The 19,962-nt window shown below is 46.4% G+C and overlaps 1 protein-coding gene across 1 annotated transcript in view; it reads right to left on the bottom strand.

The window, feature by feature from the left end:
• Window positions 1-18,823, bottom strand: part of NPR3 (natriuretic peptide receptor 3) — a 48,612-nt gene extending 29,789 nt beyond the window's left edge. The window contains exons 1-3 of the mRNA XM_074813012.1: window positions 18,112-18,823; window positions 13,232-13,354; window positions 7,586-7,752 (exon numbers count right to left, since the gene is read on the bottom strand). Coding sequence (XP_074669113.1) covers window positions 7,586-7,752; window positions 13,232-13,354; window positions 18,112-18,823 — 1,002 coding nt within the window. The remainder of the gene's footprint in view (window positions 1-7,585; window positions 7,753-13,231; window positions 13,355-18,111) is intronic.
• Window positions 18,824-19,962: the final 1,139 nt, after the last annotated feature.

Raw genomic sequence — 19,962 nt, 5'->3', positions numbered from 1 at the left:
CACCCACAGGGTCAGTGTGCCCTCCTGTTAAAAGGTTTGTCCCTCTGGAGAGTGAGTTTGAACTACATTCAGGTTGCTTAACCTCCCAGCACTCAGCCATAAGAAATGCATGTGCCGACACAGCAAGAGATCACAGGCTTGAGGTGTTACTGATTGCCACCTACACTTTCTTTCAGGAAGACTTGTCACCTGAATGTCATAAAGTTAGACCTTGCATTGCTGTCATTCAGGATTGCTTTCATCATTTCAATAGCTCAAATGAGTACAGGAAACTTCTCTGAACCACCTCAGTGTGTGGGATCTTCCCCTGTGGAGGCAACACCTCTTCTGCTCTGGAGCTCTCAAACAAGGAAAAGGCATTTCTGGCCTTGAAGAACTGTCCTTCCTTTATGCCCCTAAAGAAAATAAAATGTGTCTCCTCCCACCCAGCACCTGCCACCCTCCTAATCAAACTCTCTGACTAAACTGCTCGGCTCAGCCAGATTTCAAACAATTGATATATGTCACATTTGCTAGTAGCCACGGTTAATGATTTTGCTAGTAGCTATAGTTATCATATGGGAACAATTGTGAGGTCAAGCAAGAGAACAAGCTTTGGTCTCCAAACCCTAGAAAATAGGTAGAACGTCCTGGACCATAAAGACAATGTCTGGGATTGTCTTGAGAATGAGTTATTTGACAACTTGGCAAAGTGACTATTTGCTTACTTAACTTGACAATGAAACTAACTTTTGAGTGTCCTGAAAGTGAACTACCTTCATCATAATACTAAAGAACACAACCACAGGTCAAAAAGACCCCCGTCCAGGTTAAGACCCTTCCCCTGAGCATGCATAGTACTAGAAGCATTAGGTAAGCCATATTATAATTGTATGTTAATCACTAACCAATCAGTACCTACCAGGCGTGTTATGGAAAAGTACTAATCTCTCATTTTTGTGTACAAAAGGAGCATGAAAACCTGATGTTGGTGTGCTTGACCAGTGGAAAAGTCCACTGAGCACCCAGGCCTGAATAAATACAGTATCTCTCCTGAGCGTGGCATGATCAGTTTACTGTCGGGCACGAATCCACTTTTCGGGAAACACAATGAACTACTAACTCAGTCTGTGTTACTGCAGCATGAGGCTACCAGCACAGGTGAGCCCTTGGCAGCACCCACAGTGCTGAGGCTGGAGCATCCCATCCACCATCTGGCAAGCACAATACTCCCATGAGAAAACAACTTCCATCTGCCTGCCCGGGACGCTGCTGCTGGCTGCAACAGCATCCTGATGTGAGACAGGCTCACCCAAACCTCCTGCTTCATGCCTTGTTGAGCTGAGGGTATTTTCCAGTTAAAAAGGAAACTTTCAACTGAGTGTTATTTTCATAAGCTACTCAGGGGACAAGGCTTGTAGGAGAAGGTATTAGCTGCCAGAAATTTAGTTAGCAAAGGCCTTTCATTTTTTAAGTGTCATTTTGTGCAAAACGAGATACGTAATCTTTCCTTGCCTTCATGCAAACATCTCGGAGCCAAAGCTGAGGACCGTTTAATGCCAGTATCAAAAATCCTACGAATTTACATGATAACAAGACCTCAACGGGACAAATTAGCTTTTGGATCATTAGCAACGCAAATGGAATGGAGAGACATTAAAAACTAAAAGAGGTCATGAACTTTGTTGGAAGACATATTTTTCACACTTTATTAGTGGAAAATAAGGTGTATTTCTAGCAAGCACTTCAAAGGGAGAGTGCCTTGCCCATAAATGTCTGAGTGTCTGTTTAGTAAAGTAGAATGTGAATATCTGTGAAACCCAAGTAAAAACATGGGGCTATGGAAAATATACAACATATATATATGAAGATCAACTCTAAACTTTTACATTCCCAAAGAGTTCAGATGTTACTATTTTCAGATATACTTACAGTTTTATACTATCTCTTCCATGGTTTAAGACAGCTTCAAAAATATGCTTAGACAGGCTAGAAAAACTAAACAGAAATCCATTGGAAGAGAGAAGAATAATTTATTTCTTTTACTATCTTTTATGACATCTGTTAACGGCAAATAACATACTATTACACTGTAGTTTTGCCTGAGACCCCAACATGGAAGACACTAGTCTTTCATATCACTGAGAAAGCATTAACTTCAGCAAAAAGTGTCTGCTGTATTCACCAAATGTAGCAGTCCAGAGTTCAACACTGCTCTTACAGAAATTAAAAAAACTCTCATTAATTCCAAGAGGTGAAGGGCTGGTCGTGAAAATCCTAAATATGTTTTACTAATAGAATTCATCTTGTTAATAAGCTGGCATGTGAACCCGTTTTTTCCGGCTGCTGAAAGCAGCTTGTGGTTTGCTTTTATTCTTTCAAACACAATTAGCAAAGCACTCCAGCAGCTGAATAGACCTATTCATTTGAACAAATTATTCCCTGGCAGGGTTTTTTCGGGGAAAAAAAAAAATCTCCCCAAAACTCTCTTCCATCCTGGTGTAGTCAGAATAGACACAAAAGCCTGCCTGTCATTAATCTTGCCTGCCTGTGCCTGAAAAAAGACAAGCGGGACATACACTGCTGAATACATTACATTTTCAGTGTCTCTCCCAGTGACATGACTGAACTACTCACTTCTCCCAACCCTTATCTTAGCTGCTGTACAATCCTAATTAAAAGGCTGACGTAAGGAATACACATGGGGAAGAGTCTGGCATGGATATTATGGATGAGATGATAAACTTTATGAGCACAGCTACCTCCCACGTAGCTTTTGTAGTTAACTGTTGGAGCTCGAACAGTTGCTCTTATATGAACCACTTCTCATTTCAGAGGGCTGAAAATGTTAAATAAAACAGACTTGCCCTTTCTAATAGGTAGTAGCATCTCGCTGATCTAATTGATCTGTGTAGTTCATTCTTTCACTGAGATAACTTTACAGGCAAATTGGGCTCCGGTTCCCCCCTCCTGCTGCTCATTTTTGGTGTGAAAAGGCTGTGGATAGGATAAAATCCACGCATCTACCTTGTGAACAATGCTGTCATGTAGTTGACACAGCAGAAATATTTGTTTAATTACTTACATTTTCAGCTTTTAAATGAGAAGAAAAAACAAGCCATGGGTGGTCTGTAACCTCAGAAGAGCAAATATCCTGGGCTGTAAAATCACTGCAGCTCAGAATACTGGGTTGGACATAAAAAAACCATTTATTGAATTCTAGGCCTGAGTCAGGAACAGAAGGTGCATTAAGAGCTTCCAAACTGCAGCCTACCACCAATTCATTAAGTGTTCGGCATTATTTAATAAAAATGGCTTATGCATATACTTTAACTAAAATGCTATTTATTCATAAACATTTTTAACTAGAGTAACTGTTGGGACTTATTCACAGACCAATTCAGAGACAGTTTCAAATTATTCTTTCAAGTAAATGCATGCAATTCTCATTGCTGTCTGCCTCACCTAGGCTATAGCAGAACTTGTCCTGTATTTTGCAATTAAACCAAGGATCTCAATTGGTTTATAGAGACCAGGACACATTGTTGTTAATGTCTTGGTAACACATTAACATTACAGAAGTGAGAAAACTGCTATTATTTGTGTAATAACATTAAAGTGATTCTACTGTCCGTATGCCTGAACCTCAAATTTCAACAGATTTTTGAAAAAATTCCTCTTTTTTTGGGCTATTTTATCAGAGAAGTCAGTCTCCAGGTAGGTGTGAAATAAAATGATCAGGATTTCTACAGAACTACAGGATGTTTCTTGAAAAAATCATGGCACTACTGTATGCTGAAAGGAGAGCTGAGGAGATCTGATGCTTCAGCCCACAGTTCTTTGGGTTACATTAATGTGACAGTAACTGCTTGTAGGCTCTGAAAGTGGTGACCAAGCAAACTAATAATATTTGCTAATGGACTCAGGCAGCTGTTGCAATAGGATGTTGCAATGAGACATTGTAGACAGGGAACATGACCATTTTTAGCCCCATCCTATGCAGCTAATACCTACCCAACTACTTCTAAGATGCTTTCTCAAAACATCTCTGCCACTCTTATTTTTGATGCTGTCTAGTTAAAAGATGCTTAAGGAAGCTTCTTCCTTCACACACGAGATTCCTGGAGGAGTCAGAGAAATTGCATTTTCCATGCTTTCCTGCTCACCCACAAGGGACAGGTTCTTCCACCTTCCCCATTTCCACAGCATAACACCCAGGCAGAAACAATAGCAATTTCTGACCTCGGAAAGACATACCCAGAACATATTTTTCTCTTTTCTGTGTGATTTCACAGCTGGAGATGAAGATGGCCAATGCTCTTTGACCTGTTACTCCTCCAAGGGCCATATGTGTTCTCCATCTGGCAACTGGACAGCTGCTGCTTTAGGACTTTGCCCTTTCTGTCTACCTTATCTTTCCTTCTGTCATCTGCTTATTTTCCATTTTTATGGTATTCTTTCTTGGTAGATAATAATGCCTTTGGGATTAGTGCTGGCAAGAGGCCAGGACAAAATGGCAGCGCTAATGACTTTTATTTGAGTTAGGGTCACTGAGAGATAATTTAGACCATGGACCTGGGGCCCCATTTTCCCATGACACTGAAAAAATCCACACAGAGAAGCAGAAAACTGAATGCTTCAAATCCAAACCTCCCTGAGTTAATCCTCTTGGGACACAGCAGAAAGGGATGAGCATTATATTTCAACACCCGTAGATAGGACTTGAGATGGACTGCACCACCGACTATCTTTCCCCAGAGTTTCTGTTTTCAGGAGCAGAATCCAGAGAAAAATCCACCTCTGTCACTTCCCACCCACTCAGCTGAAGGACCTCTCCCTCCCAAGCTTCCCTTGGATGACACAGCCTTGCTTAGTGCATGCCCAGGCCAAAATTGCCACTTTCTTCCCATGCTGTCAAAAGAAGCACCGTTAATGAGGTGTCCACTACCCACATATCTTTCAGAGAGGAAGGAAGTGGCCCTCAGTTTGGCTTTTTACTTTTCTCCATTGTTGATTTTTTTTCTTAAGCCTGAAGGCTGCCCCAAAATGTTTCTCCTCTGAACACGGCAGCAGGACAACCAGTTAAGGGAACATGAAACATCTCTTTCCCACTGTCCAAAGTGGGGAAATGTAAAATTCATCATAAATGATGAAAAGCAAACTAGATAGACACTTAAAATTCACACACTGTCAATGAAGTAAAGCAGCTAATGTTTTTTGCTATGCTCAACCCGAGACTACCCCTCTTAAAGATGTTTTATTATCCCCTTGGGTTAGCAGGCTGTGAGAAAGCAGATGGGGGGGGGGGGGGGTCTGCTGAGGTCTGTATAAGTTAAGCATCCATGTAATATCAGAACACTGCATTTGAAACCAAACCTCCTTTCCCCATAGTCATGATCTGTAGCTCCTCCACAGGGAACCCCACATCCCTACGGCCTCCACCACGAGCTTCCCGTGAGTCAAGCATTGATGTTTCAGATGTCAGAAAGCTGTAGTAGGTGTACGTAGGGAGATTAGGAAGGGTGCAGAAAACCAGGTGGGAAAGGAAGAGCGGGAAGAGAGGCAGCAGTAGCAGCAGGAGGGGCCCCATGCCACTGTCTGGCCCTAGCAAAGGCTGACCTTTTTGGGTGAGGGAGCAAGATGAAAAGCTCTGAATGACAGGTGGGAATGGAATATAGGGAGAGGCAGCCCTCAGAGCCAGGCAGAATGTGGTAAAGGACGAGGTGGTAGGGAGCCAGGCACCTGTGCAGCTGCCCTGGGACAGCCAGGAGCACTGTCAGCATGGAAGACTGACGGCACAAGCAACCATGGAGTGAGGAAAGAGAAAAGAGGACTTCTGGCAGTGGGTATGCAGCTGTGCAAGTAGTCTCTCTAACAAGCACATTAGCCTGCAAAACCTTTTCCCCCTGCTGGCACGGGAGGGATTTGCTCTCTCATGGGTCCTCTTCTGCCTGACCATAACAGGGCTTGCATCTATCCAGTGTCTATCAACGCTGAACTTCATGGGGTTTGCAGTGAGTCCCCATACTGAAGAACAGCAAAGCACCCCCTTGCCTGCCTCCAAACCACCCACAGAGAGCATCCTGAGCTCTTGGCAGTTTAGCATTTTTCTCATCTGGGGAAAAGTCACACTGCCCAGACTAGAAGAGCCACAAAACTGTGGATGCCTGGATCTTTAATATACAAAATCAGATTTCTCACCAACCACAACCATAAGCCATGGCAGATTTTCAAGGTACGTAGCTTGCTAAGTGACACCTGCAAAAAGGGCCCTTAGAGGCAAAAGGGAGGAACAGAAAAAAACTGTAATCCCATGCCTTCTTCAAAACTCATTTAGCAGGTTCTTCAGAGAGTAGCACCTTGAACTCGGCAGTTGGGGTTTCTCCACTAACCCAAGGCAAAGAATGCCAACAAAAGACCACTTCTGCCTGCCTAGACTGTGAAAGTTTCACAGGAAAAATATAAGCCACTGATGTGATTCAAACTTAACATTTTAAGCAAAATATTTAAATAAAATATATTCAAGTTCTAAGAAGCACACGTTTTCTGACAACAGCTGAGGTTATACAATAAACTGCAGGAAAGGTCATTTATTAACATTCAAGTTCATCAGTTTGTGCTTCAGACTAAAGATGATGCCTCCACCTGTGAGGGACACAATGCTTAAAGCAAAGAGATGAGGTAGATGCCTAAGTGGGAGCTGGCAAATGAGGGTTTTGGGTTGCTTTCTTGAGTTTCAGGCATCAATTTCTAGGTCTCATTTCCTACAGCTAAAGACTGAACAAACTCTCTTCAAGCCTCTTTTCTTTATAAGAGTACTTGAAAAATTTACTCCCCATCATGGGGAAGGCTGACTGTCTGGGAAGTACTTGTATCAGCATGCAGAAATCCCTATAGGTATGTGCTATACATTCTTGCTTTCACAGAAGACTTTTCTATGAAAATGCCTAACGAACTAGCTTAGCAGTAGCTCAAAAGCAATTTTCAGAGGCATCTTCCTCCTACATTTGGAGATTAAAAAACTACATACTTTCCCACATCCATCTCTGGAGGACAGTGGCACTCCCCTAGGCTTAAAACAACTGACAAGGACTATACTGATATTTTAGACAGTTTAAAATAAACAACAGCAACAGCCTAAATATGCTTAGTTGGGAAATATGACCACTCATTCACATCAAGAAAAACTTCATCAGATGCAATACAGAGAGCGTAATTTTCTGAGATCTGATTCTACAAAAAAAAAAAAAAATCACTGGGAGAAAACAAAAAAGAATATAGTTCTTTTCCTGTTAAAAAAAGACAAGTGATTGGTGTGAGAGGGAGAGAGACCTGGCAATCTCCCTTTCCGCAACCTTCCTGCTGATGAACACAGGACAACTGGTCATGGATGATGGTGAACAGACTTAGTGCACTTAGACCAAGTCTATTCTGACTATCTGAATTATCCACACACACAAAAAAAAAGAGATTATATAAGCAACAGTGCGATTTTACAACTGAACCAAGGTGATGCGGTCCTGATAAGGTCTCACTGCTACTTTGCTTTAACTAGGAGCAAGTTTTTGAAGATATTAAGACCTGATGCCTGTCATCAAGTACTTACGTAGTCATCCTCATGCAGACCTTGCTTCTGAACAGAACTTTTCACCTCCAGGGAAAACTTCTCGAACTCAGGCTTCACGGTCCTCAGCAGAGTGACGGTCTGGAGGTACGAGTATGCCTTCTTGGCTTCAAGGTCATGTTTGTCTCCTCTTCTCCATGAGCCATTGCCTAAGGGGAAAGCAAGCATATTTCCAATGCCAAATTAGGTACCATTACAGGATTGCCTTCCTTTTCCCACCCAGAAGTTCCCTCTCCCGCACCCTGGGGAGATGGCAGAGTACAGGGAAAACTGAACCTGCTCCAAGATGTGCAGCGAACTGGGCAGGGAGGAATGGCTGGTGGGAAGTGAATGTGCAAACAGAAGGGCAACTTTACTCCCATGCTGTGCTTGCTTATTTTTAAAGGGTGGAGTGAAGTCTAAGCATGAGAAGACATCTCAGAGCAAAAAAAAAGTGCCAGATCTTGAACACAGCGATATTTAAGTTAGAACAAATGAGGAAGGATTTGACCACAACATTTTTGTTACACATCACCCCACCGGCGACACTCCTGGACAGTTGGAAAGGCACCGATAAAGTCAATAGTATGATCATCACCCCGAATAGGAGGCAGTTGGTGCAGTTACTTCTCCCACAGGTCTCCCACTGCGGTCAAGGAGAAAACCACGTGTGCAGTTATGATCAGACCAGCCTAATCTTAGTGGAAAAGAAACACTTAGAAATAAAATGGGATCCTGCACCTATGCTGATTTCACACATGTTTTGTATCACAGTAGGGGAACAATTTAACTCGGTGTGCTGGTTTTGGCTGGGTTAGAGTTAATTTTCTTCACAGTATCTAGTATGGGGGTATGTTTTGGATTTGTGCTGAAAACAGTGTTGATAATACAGAGATGATGTAGTTATTGCTGAGCAGTGCTTACACAGAGTCAAGGTCTTTTCTGCTCCTCACACCACGCCACCAGTGAGCAAGCTGGGGGTGCACAAGAAGCTGGGAGGGGACACAGGTGGGACAGCTGACCCCAGCTGACCCAAGGGATGCTCCATACCATATGATGTCATGCTTAGTATATAAAGCTGGGGGAAGAAGAAGGAAGGGGGGGGACGTTTGGAGTGATGGCATTTGTCTTCCCAAGTAAATGTTACATGTGATGGAGCCCTGCTTTCCTGGAGATGGCTGAATATCTGCCTGCTGATGGGAAGGAATGATGAATTCCTTATTTTGCTTTGTTTTCATGTGCAGCTTTTGCTTTATCTATTGAACTGTCTTTATCTCTACCAACAAGTTTTCCCACTTTTCCGATTCTCTGCCCCATTCCACTGGGGAGGAGTGAGTGAGCAGCTGTGTGGTGCTCAGCTGCTGGCTGGGGTTAAACCATGACACTCAAGACCACCAGTAAAGTAATCAGATTTTTAAAAAGCTGAACAAACTGGTTGTTAATTAGCAGAGAAGTTCTACTGCCTAACAGGGCCTGACCTTAGCAGGTGTTGAGACCCTGATCCAAAGCTTCAAGAGATTAGTGGAAAGGTTCACACTGCCCTGGAGCAAGTTTTGTGCTATTCTACGTAAATTACAAGTAACAGTCCTAGAGGGAACAATGGTAGCCCTAAGCAGTGTGCCTTAAAATGCTTACAAATAATTAAAAGCTGGACAGTCATTTTATTTTTCAAACAACAGCAACAAACCCCATGATGGCTAAATGAGCCAAGATGAACACTAATGCTAAACTCCCAAGGGTGACCCAGATGCACATTGGACCCTGAGACGAGAGAGGATGTGGCTGCTTTGCTCAGGTCAAGGACCATGGTGTCATTTGGACCAAGAGAAGCACGTGGTTTGGCAGTGGAGATGCTAATGAAGGTGGAGTCCAGGTATCAAACCCATGGTGCTCCTTGCACAGCACTACCTGCTGCATTGCATGCCTGCAAGAGCAAATTCATGGACAGACCACCTCAGTCCCCTCAAATCAGGTGAATACAGAGCCTGTGTTTTGTCCTCCCAGTACCTCAGCACTGCTGCTGGGACTTTTTTTTGACCATAAATGTAACTGGAGAATTGCTCTGCTTCCTCAGAGAGCACAGGGGAAGGAACTGCACTTCTCCAGAGCACAAATCTTTCCTCCTGCTGCTTTTGACTCCAGGGCAGCTCCTGTCACTCCCAGCACAGGGCAGGAGGCACAGGAGTACCTGGGTCCTTTTACCTCTCTTTTTTTGCCCCGGGAAAGCCTTATTTACCACAGCTCAGCACCAGCTAGGACTGTAATCTTTATAAACACCATGAACCTTGCTAATTCTTAATTTATTTTCTTTTTCCTTTTTTCTTTTTTTTTTCTTTTTTTGAAGTGATTTCATTCTCTTAGGAAGAAGATCTAGACGCCTTGGTTTAGGAATTTCTTTCCCAATACAAAGTTTAACCAGTCAAATTACTTATGCCAGGACCCTATTCATCAGACCTGATGGAAACAATGGAGAGCAACTAACAGCCCACCATCTGGTTTTGCCCTCAGAGGTAGCACTCTTCCCTTCAGTACCTGCATCCTGTCCTTGTTATTTCTTTTGAAAAAACAGAAATGCACATCTGGCAATTGTAAGCTAGCATGTCTTGCTAGTTTCCCCACAAGAGGGTACAAGGCCTGCTGGAGCCTCAGAACTGAAAAACCTCTGCCGCAAAGAGAGGTGCAGCATTCAAGAAGTAAGGCAGACACTACAGAATGGAGGGCTTTGCTATAGCTTTGCATTTACAAATGGGGTTGGCTAAAAAGAGTGAGATTATAGACCAAAAAATGGTAGTGTTGGAAGAATGTAAGTTTCTGCCCTGGATGCTACACACATTTATTTTTAAAAATCCTGACACTGGGAGCAGGGAAGGTACACTTGCATAACAGCGTTCCTAGAATAATTCACATATTTAAATTCCTTCATGGATTATTTTGCAGGAGGTCGTCTTGCCACAGTACTTATGTGCAATTATTGCAGCCTTGACATTTAATATGCCTGCTCTTCTGAAAAATTAAAAATATTCAGAACAGAGGGCAACAACAAACTGCAATGTGGTCATCTGGACTTAAAGGCAAAGTGCCAATTTGCCAATCACACCCACTCTAGTATCTCCAGGCACTGGGAACAAGGAATTTTGGGGGAATTTCTTTATATTTCTCTTTTATGCTTGCTTTCCACATGTAATGACCATCTGCAGACAAGTCAACTTTTGATGCACAGTCATGTCACTCTTCATTCGAAACACATCCACAAAGAAGCAGAAAAATTGGTTTAAAAGAATTATTACTTAGAAATGTCAGGAAATGCCACATCCTAACTACACTACATCAGAAGACAGACAGTTTTCATTAATCCCTTGGAAAAACTACAGGATTGGACCACCTGTGATGCAAAGGAGGATAGTGCTGAGGCTCCCACATGACCACGGGGCAAACAGGTATTGCCCCCATCACCGTGCTGCACGAAAGTACCACGCCAGCATGGAACAGCGCTACCCTCTACACACCTGAAGAAAGTGTTTGTCTACTGGGGGCTGTATCACTGGGGACACCCATCCCACATCAGCTGTGACGCCAGGGTCCCTCCTGGGGAAGGGTGCTGAGCCTGGGGATTGCAACACTGCCTCCTGCAACCACCCCTACCTCCTAGCAAATACCATCCTGGAAAGGAAAACCACTCCAAAATGCAGCAGCCCACCTCCTCCAGCTGCTCTTACGTGAGCATCCCCTGCTCAAGGGGAACTTTGGGTACCATCTGTCCCAGCCAGCTTCAGTGCTTCTCAGGTAGTCACCCAGTGCTCATTTCAGCCAAGGCAAGGAAACCGTCAGTTGTAGGGGATGATTCATCTGAGTCACTGCGGACACCCAAGGATAAGGTGAATTGCTGTCCAGGGGCACCAACTTCTCTCCTGTGACTCCGAAGTGATCCCAGCTCACACACAGGCTCATACCTATGGCCAGATGAATCACTTCTGATGCATTTCTAGACTGTGAGATGAAATGCAGCAGTAGAGCAGTGGTAACAAGTCACCATCCCAGCCAGAGGGGCTATTCAACCAGTGGTTTCTAGTAAAGTCAAGGCTGCAAAGCTCCCAGGGTCTACAAAGAGCCAAAACTTCAGGGTTTTGTGACTGCTTATATGGGTAGACCTTCAGCTTTTTGCTCTGGTCCTGATTGAGGCTGCAATGCCAAACGGTTTTGCTTACGCCACAAGGGATACAGTCACTCCAAATTCAACTCAACAAAAAGAAAACCTGGATTCAAAGCATTGGCTTTGATCTTGTTCTGCAACTTTATCTTTTAGTTATTTATGTTACTTCCTTATTACCTGGCAAAATTTGGCACTTCTTCAGCTAACCTAGACAATACATGTAGCAGTATACGTACTCCTGTACACATCTGTATCTCTGAATTTAAACAGCTACATACATTCATTATAGAGCTTTTCAACAAACAGCACTGTTTACTGTGAAATAATCTCAGAGGTGGTAGATGGATAACAAAGTTTATGCAAAAGAATTAAACTTACAAATAACTGATTTATGAAACAAAATACATCATCCTTTTGTTAATTCAGTTGTTCTTGTTGGTCAGCTTTTTGAGGCTTGAAAGAAAGAAAAAAAACAAGTTTTCCTTCTCTCAACTCCCACTTGGTTTTCAATTTGAAATGAATTTGTTATTGTACTGGATTAGTTAAGGCAGCCTGCAGGGGGGAAATTATTTTCTCTGCACCTGCAAAAGAGGCTGCTCCTTTCAAAAGCCATGTTGACACTTCAACAAAACCTAGTCCACAGGCATGAACTTGCCTTAGCTTCAGCCATCTGATGTTTAAAACTCAGCAAACGCATTGTTCCAGTATTACTTTGAGTTTAACTGAGATAGCTGTAGCAGCTGAGAGCAAGTTTAGTCCTTGCCATGAACTGCCATAATATCAAATGTAACTGAATGTAAGTATATTTCAAAAAGCAAATTTATTTAATTTACATTTTAAAGTCATGTTTTAATTTGACAAATCCGATCCTTTTTACTCAGGGGTGGAATTAGCCACTTTTATCCACCCTGCTCTAGTAAATTTGGACTGTCCATGTCCCACCCACTGCTTTCCCTTCAACATAACGCTGCTGCATAATTTTTGCAGGTGCACTTTCTGATCAAAAGCTGAAACAAATTAGACTTGTGGATCCTGCAGCACAGAGATGACTTCTGGAGACCCAGGCCCTGCAGCTGCCCATGGCACTGGCAATTGCTAGTGCCTCCTTCCAGCTAGGAATACCCCCGCCCTGAGATTTGGCAGTCACGAGGCTGGGGATGGTGCAAGCCAGCTACAGCTGAGCACACACTGCAGCATGGGGCACTCACACCAGGCTGCTATAACCAATGTCTCCATCTGGTGCTGCTTTCCCCTACAAGTAACTAAATAATGCCTGTAGTGTATTTGGGAGCTTGTGATCCACCCAGTGGCAACTATAGCTGTGAGATCTGTTCTATTTCCTGCGATACCATAGCCCAGGTGGAAGTTAACTACAACAACGAGGAGAGACAGTGGTGTATTCTGGGACTGAGTGCTGCATATTTTGAGGCTAACAAATCTAAAAATATTACCAGGCTTACAGAAGACTTTGCAGCATACTTGGGCAGGAAAAACATTACCATATGATGAGCTATTGAAGAGTTCAATATTGAAAAAAGCGTAGTCCCCGTTGGTCATTCCTTGCCGATGAGCAGCCAGCATGATGTTCCTGATTGTGTCACCGCTGGCACACATGATTACAACTGGTGGAAGAAAATGAGAAACACAGATAAGCAGTTCAAGAACTTCAGGGAACAGACTGTTAAGCATGAACGCTGCCAGAGACAGTGACCCCAGCTGTCCTCCCAGTGTTGCAACAAACATGACAACACAGATGGCAAACAAAGCTGATTTCCCAAACAGCTGACAGAAGACAAGTACCCAACACAGAGAGGATTCCTCCTTCCTTGGCTCCTCTGAAAATAATTAAACAGAGCCGGTGTGTGATCTAAGATTTTTACCCCTGCAACATGTGATAAGTTCTGGCTTCAAATTTCTTCAACTGCATATATTCGTAGAGTCAATTGCAACCACAAGCCTCCGTTGTTACTTCTAAGTGGATAGAAGACAACCTGAAGAATTAAGGTGATACAATGACATTACCATTTTCATTTCCACTCCATTGAACAGTTAGATGTAGATTCATCTTGCCTACACCTCACCTCTCTAAAATTTAGGTATCTGGTCTAGAATTTGTTGCCTCTCCACAGTTAATGGAGAGCAGCATCTCTGCAGTTGTCTAAGGACAGTGGTATGAATCTGCCCAGAATGTGACCTTCTCTCCAGAGACTATACAATAAGCTTAGGCAATGACCTTTGATGACATGCTTAATATTCAGAAATGGGACAAGCAAGTGCCACTTTCTGAGGGTGAAGATTAAAAGTAGTTGCAAGATTAAATGCCAGAGAGCCTCATTTATCACAGACCAAGAGCTAAGCAGGGGCTCTGCTGCTACAGCAGGACCTACAAACCCAAGGTGTGCTCCATGTGGGCACCATGATCCACGCTCTGACAACCATGGTTGAGAGGTCTCTTCCCCAACCTGCTGGGCAGGGGGGACTACTCCCCTTGCTACCCCTTCCCTCTGCAAAGGGAAAGCAGAAACTCAGGCGAGGCCTTCAGCAATGGGGAGACACCTCCCACACTGAGCATGTTAACACTATAAACTTTTATACAGGTTCACAAGACTATGGGTATGAAACTACTGACATCAGAGCGAGCAGCGAAGTATTGTACCAGTGCGTGCTTCGGGGCTATATCCTACAGCAAAAGTCGTAAGAGATCCTGTTGGGACAATGATTTTAAACCAACTGCACGCACGTTTCCAAGAACGCCGTCACGCATGGCAGGGCTCAAAAGCTACAACAATGTACGCAAATATTTTCACCACAACAATAAAACTGAATCAAAACCACATTCAGCTTTTCTGGGTAGAAGTGTTTGCTATTATAAGAAATGAAAAGGCCAAACAGGCCAAATCTTTTTTACACACAATGAATCTTTTCCCATCACTTTTCTGGTTGGATGCCATCACAGGCATAAAGCTCCAGATGCGCTGCCGGGGTGAGTCACGTTCGGTACATCCCCACGCTTCAGGAGAGTTATACCATGCAAAGCTCTGTCTTACTGATTATAGCAGAGTAATATAATAATTTCCAGAGCAACAGAGCAAGACATATTTCACTACCATTGTGAAGTAGATTAGCATGAAGGAAAAGAAGAAGAAAGAAAAATTTCTCACAATAAAATTTGGATCAAATCTTTTCCAGATGCACATCAGGAACAAGTTTGTCTCACTGTTCCTAATTTCAGGATAGGTGAGAGATTTCCTTTTGAAACGTTTCCTTGCTGTCCTCCCAATTCTCCCTTGACTTCACCCTTATAATTCACATCTATCATGAAATCATAATCTGTAGATGGAATCAAAGAGACTCCCACAACACCACTAAAAGACCTTGAGCAAAAGTAATAAAAAAAAGAGTGGGGGAAAAAACCCTACTTTAAAATACATTAAATCATCTTTTGCAAGCCTCTAAAGGAACGTAAGGGAAGTAATAGTAACTATTTGGATGTGGTTTTTAACCCAGCAGGAGAACAAAGATTACATATTTCAAGATTTTGAAGCAAATAAGCTATGGACATGTCTCTGCAATCTTCCAAAAATGTAAATTATGTGTATTTAATCTGCATCTGTACCTTACTATTGTGTGCATACAAATGTGTACGTGCAAACACATATAAAATGTTCTCCCTTCAGTATAATACATGCAGACCACAGTAATTCTAACTCTAATATTCTGAATTTATTGACTAGGATTATTGACTCATCCTGCAAATACTCAGGAGTTTAATTCCAGTTAAAGGAGTAAGCTTTCCCTTTACTACATGCATCCCTTGGACTACGTGCCTATGCAGAATGCATTTAAGCATAGTCCTGGGTTTGCGACCATTATGGTAAACATACCATACGTATAGCATTAAGTCTGCAGCGTGGCTAACCAAGCCTACAAGGGAGCTTGAACTACTAATGAAATTTATTAAAGACTTTTATCATCATATTTTTCATCACGATTTTGTTGTGGCTCTAAGACTTGAGTCTTTTGAAGCGGCTCCAGCGACTGAACAGGCAGATGCTGGCAAACACGAACTCCCAAGAGCTCAGTGCACACCCTCAGACAGCAGCAACCTAATGCATGGGGCCAGCCTCTGCCACGGGTCCCCACCGGCCAGCTGGTAAGGCAGCTTCTTTCTCATCCTTGGGAGAGTGTCAAGCCTACTCCCACTCAGGCAGCTCAAGGAAGCCCAACCACTCGGGTGGGACCACCACCAGCAGCAATCTCTGGAAACAGAGAAGGTGCAGGGTCAGAGCCCAGGACAGTGTCATGGCAGGTGTGACACAAGAGCCCTCAAAAACTGCTGAGAAAACCAACCAACCAAAAATGTTTCTAGAAGGTGCTCTGGACAGTGCCCCATCACCCGCAAACCCTGCTGCCCTGCTGGGGGGACCTCCAAGGAGACCCCAGAAGAAACAAAGACCTCATCTGGTCAGCTAAGGCACGTGGTGCATCCTTCACATGATAATATGACTTTTATATACTGCAACAACCTGAAAGATGCCGTGAGCACAAGGATCACCCCACAGGCCCAAAGGAAGATGCCAAGGGAGTCCTGCAGTCAGTCTTTACAGTCAGAAAAACACAAGTGAAGATGGAAGGGCCCCACTGACTGCATTTTGCAGTAGCGGCATGAGCCAGAGGACAAGTGAAGAGGGGAGATGGAGGGAGGCACCCCACAGGGCATAAGGGAGGGGAAAGAAGTAAGACAGAGGGCTGCTTTTGTTCAGTCATTTGCAAGTTAACAGAATGATGCAAGACCAAAGGTCTCAGCTCAGCAAAGCACTTAAGCCCAGGCTGAAGGTAAGCCTCTCTTGCGAGCGGCAAGGGGGACTGTCTGCACGGGCTGAAGAGCGCGGCTGTCTTTAGCCATCAGACACGTTCCTGCAGCACAGCCACAGCTCCCTGTCGCTAAGGGTGAACACTCACCTTTTCCTGCTGTAAGCATGCCGTTATGCTCTTAGCATCAGGGAAGCCGAACACACACACACACACACATACACACACATACACACACATACACACGCAAGTTACGCTGATTAAAAAAGAAAAGGATCTTTCCCCACATAGTGGTTTCCTCTAGCACTTACACATTTCTTTCTCTCCATTCAGTGTATTTCCCTGAATGGTACTTATTGGGAAAGCTCTATTTTAAGCACCTGCTTTGGTGAATAGAGAATTAAAGAGGCATATGCTATTAGACCTCAGTTATCTCACACACGCTCCTGCGCACGTTAAAGACTTCACAGCAGCACAACATCAGCGGTGCGAGGCTGCTCCGTCCGCAGCCTACGGCACCATAACACCAGTTGTGCTGGTCACGCACGGCATGATCTTCATCAGTCCAGTTTTGATGCTATTTAACATTCTGCAATGAGGGATGTAAAAATTGTACAAAGCACTTTGCACATCTACGCCTCTTTCAGAAAACTGCTATGGGCTTTCTTTAACTTGATCCTGCCGTCCACTCCTGGAATACACCTTTTCTTTTTTTTGCAATAACTTACTGGGGAAGCCTATGGGTGTAAGAGCCTCTAACAGAAAATGCCTTTTTGGTAAGCCTATGTATCCACACATTGCTCTGTGAGATCTCACTTAAAAACACATCTAACGACAAATCTGCATGTCCCAAAGCACTTTGAGCATTTTACTACTTCATGAGGCAGAGCCTGTCCATCCGGCCCAGGGGTGACTTTCCAAGATGTTTTACAAGCCATTTATCTCTGCGGTATTTTGCTAACAGTTGGCGGCAACATTACTGCACACACTCACGGGTTTCGCATCCACACATCCCCCGAAACATCCGCTTCCCTGAATGCATTTGTTATTTATGAGGTACTCAACGGGGCTTCCAACGGCAGGAGCGGGGGAAAAGGATCCCCGTAAGCAAGACGCAGCAGGGTGAGAAGAAAATACCGTTGCTCAGACTCTGAACTTGCAGAGAATCACCGCAAAAATCTCCGAGAACAAGCAACGGATTTGCTGCTCCGCAGATGCGGGCGATTTTGAGTAACCCCGACGGCCGGCAGAAAGCTTATTTCTTACTCTGCCACAAAAGCGCGGTCCCCGAAGGCAAGCCCCCGCCGCCCGCCAAGGGAGGCAAAGCCCTAACGCGCCTCCGTGGGCACCGCTCTCGCTCGGGGCAGCCGGTCCCCAGCCGTCGGGGGATGCCCGGCCGGGGGATGCCGGCACAGCCCCGCAGCGTCTCCCCCGCGGGCGGAGACGGGAGACGACTCCCCGCCGCCGCAGGACCCTCCCTCCCCGGTGCTCCCACCGCCCCGGCGCCCCGTCCCTCAGCCCGGCCGCCACCCAGCGCCGTCGAGGCGCCCCGCCGGGCGCCACTCACCCCTCTCGCCGGTCTGGAGGGCGCGGACGACGTCGTCGAGGTCGAGGTGTCGGCTGCTCTCGTCGAAGCTGTGCACGGCCATGTGGAAGGCCTCCTCCTGGAAGACCACATGGACGCCCTCCATGGCGAAGTAGCAGCTGCGCTCGGCGTTGTTGTCGCTGTAGAGCAGCGTGGCCCGGCTCCACTGGTGGTGGCGGAAGAGGGCCAGCAGCATCTCGCCCATCTTGGCGTAGGCGGGGGCGACGCGGGTGAGGTGCGAGTACTCGCCGCCCTTAGCGCCGAAGCCGGCGGCCAGCGCCCCCGCCGACAGCATCGGGACATCCCAGTGCGCGGCCAGCCGCGCCACCGGCGCCGCCGCGTACTCGCAGACGGGCCCCAGCAGCAGGTCGGGGCGGCGGCGGTGCAGGGCCACCATGTCCACCAGGCTGAAGAGGGCGCGGTTGCCGCACGCCGAGTCCTCGTAGGTGAGCTGGAAGGCGTAGCCGGGCGGCAGGCCGGCGCCGCTCTCCCGCAGGCTCCGCACCGCGTACTCGATGGCCGGGCGCACCCGCCCCAGCGAGAAGAGGTACGCGTCGTCCTGCGGCAGCAGCACCAGCACCCGGATCAGCTTGTCCTCCTCCTCCGCCGCCGCCTCCGCGCCCGCGGAGCCGCCGCCCAGCGCCGCCCGCGCCGCCAGCACGCAGCAGAGGCTGCCGAGCAGCCAGGGCGGCATCGCGCCCGCCCCCCCCACCCCGAAACGCCTGAGCTCCGGCAAACTTTTCGCCCCCCTTCCCCGCCCGCCTCGAAATTGTTCGGTCGTGCTTTATTTCTCAGGTGTTTGGCGAATTCACAACCTGCCCCCCGCCTGCGGGTTACGGATGGAGCATCGCGGCTCTGCTTTTCTCGTTTTCTTATAGATAGATTATGATGATGATGATGATTAGCCTTTCCCCCCCCCGCCCGCCCCCCCCGCCGCCGGATCCCCCCGCGGGGCTGCCGGGCTGCGCCCTCCCCGCTTAAGTAGCGCGGGAGCGGCGGCGGCTTCTCCGCACGCCCGCCGCGGCGCGGCCGGGTTTGTGCGCAGGGAGGAGCCGGCCCGGGCGCTCCCGTCCGCCCCGCCCGCCCCCTCCGGCGGCCCCCCCGCACCCCCCCTCCCGCGTCCGCACACCTCTCCCGCCGGCCGGGGCTGCGGCCGTGGGGAGCGCGGAAACCGCGGAGCGCGGGGTGTCCTTACCGCGTCGGTAACCCTCACGTACCTCCCTGCAACGCTTCGTGTACCTACCTCCCTGCAAGCAGGGTCGAGGAGTAAGGGACCCCGTTGTACTTGTATTTTTTTTAAATATTTTTGGGGCGGTTGCTTCAGCCCGGTTAAGCTGCGCTTTACTGCGTAAGGAAAGCATTTCAGGTCGTCGTCCCCGTCGTGTCCGTGTCCCCCACCCGCCCCGAGGGCTCAGGGGTCGGTGCTCGGCGGGGCTGGGGGATGTGGGGAAGGGAGGCGTTGCAGCATCGGCACTGGGGGGATGCAGGCAGCACCCTGAGGGCACCGCGGCAGGATGCGAGCAGGGCTGACCGGCTCCCGTCTCGTCACCCAGAAAGGTGCCTGTGATCTGGGACGGCATGACCCTCTGGGGAAGCCGGCACGGGATCACCGACCCCTGCCTGTATCTCTCTGGGGTCTTTCTGAGATCCCCATGCCAAGAGGGCCCAGATGCAGTTTTCACCTCCCACCCACTGTGTCTCAGAGACACAGTTTCATGCCCCAAGCACCAGTGAAGGCAAGTCCTGTTCTGAGATTATTTTCTTGCAAGAAAAAAGATAACTTTTTGAATTATCTTGACAACACTGTGTAGTCAGAGCATGTTAAATGTATGC

Source organism: Strix aluco, chromosome Z (assembly GCF_031877795.1).
Source record: "Strix aluco isolate bStrAlu1 chromosome Z, bStrAlu1.hap1, whole genome shotgun sequence".
In the NCBI taxonomy this organism is placed as follows: domain Eukaryota; kingdom Metazoa; phylum Chordata; class Aves; order Strigiformes; family Strigidae; genus Strix; species Strix aluco.
Note: the sequence above shows the minus strand (reverse complement) of the source record. Positions and strands in the feature narration are given on the sequence as shown.